Source organism: Pygoscelis adeliae, unplaced genomic scaffold, assembly GCF_000699105.1.
Source record: "Pygoscelis adeliae isolate BGI_AS28 unplaced genomic scaffold, ASM69910v1 Scaffold197, whole genome shotgun sequence".
Lineage (NCBI taxonomy): Eukaryota > Metazoa > Chordata > Aves > Sphenisciformes > Spheniscidae > Pygoscelis > Pygoscelis adeliae.
Genome location: NW_008825105.1, coordinates 1,229,610 through 1,230,392, shown reverse-complemented (window position 1 = coordinate 1,230,392; position 783 = coordinate 1,229,610). Strand labels below are relative to the sequence as shown.

At 67.6% G+C, this 783-nt stretch overlaps 1 protein-coding gene across 1 annotated transcript in view; it reads right to left on the bottom strand.

Annotated features, from left to right (window-relative positions):
• Window positions 1-783, bottom strand: part of PIK3C2B (phosphatidylinositol-4-phosphate 3-kinase, catalytic subunit type 2 beta) — a 12,090-nt gene that overhangs the window by 2,090 nt on the left and 9,217 nt on the right. The window contains exons 16-18 of the mRNA XM_009327440.1: window positions 650-688; window positions 267-447; window positions 16-185 (exon numbers count right to left, since the gene is read on the bottom strand). Coding sequence (XP_009325715.1) covers window positions 16-185; window positions 267-447; window positions 650-688 — 390 coding nt within the window. The remainder of the gene's footprint in view (window positions 1-15; window positions 186-266; window positions 448-649; window positions 689-783) is intronic.

Sequence of the window (783 nt, the reverse complement as noted above, 5' to 3'; positions counted from 1 at the left end):
GGAGGACGGCGCAGCCCGTCAGGGGGAGCCGGGTGCGGGCAGAGGAGCCCCCTGACGCCCCCAGCTCCAGCACTCACCCGGGGCACGATCCCCTTCACCAGCAGGCTGGGGCTGAGCGGCAGCCGGCACGACCCGTTCGCCTTGAAGAACTGCTTCACGTCCTCCAGCCCCTCGCGGAGGATGCCCTGTGGGGTGGGCATGGGACGGGGGGGCTGAGACACAGCCCGGCAACCCCCTGCACCCCCTCCCAGCACCCCGGCACCCACCTGGCGTGCGGACGGGGCGGCGTCCCGCACTTGCTGGGCCAGCCTGGCCAGCGTGCTGACGAGCAGGCACTGCCGGTCAAACTCCTCTCGCAGCCCCTTCCCGCAGCAGCAGAGCAGAGCTGCCAGCAGGTACTGGTAGCGGATGCTGAACTGGGAGTCCTTGAGGCCGTCCTTCAGCAGCCTGCTTAGAGCAAGGGCACACGGGGTCAGGAGAGCCCAAGCATCCCCCCCCCCCGCCGCTCTCGGCCCCCCCAAACCCACCCCGGGACCGCAGCATGAGATTTCACCCGGTGAAATCGGGGTGAACCCCGATGCTAAAGAGCCGCAGCCCCGCAGGGATGAGCCCAGGCGAGGGGGAAGGGGATGCCGGAGGCGTTTCTCACCTCTTGATGTTGCCGAACATCTGTGCGTGGCCCAGGAACCTGCCGAAGTCGATGTGAAACATGTGACCAGTGGTCTTCAGCATGATGTTGTCATTGTGCCGGTCACAGATCCCCAGCACGTAGGTGGCCACGCA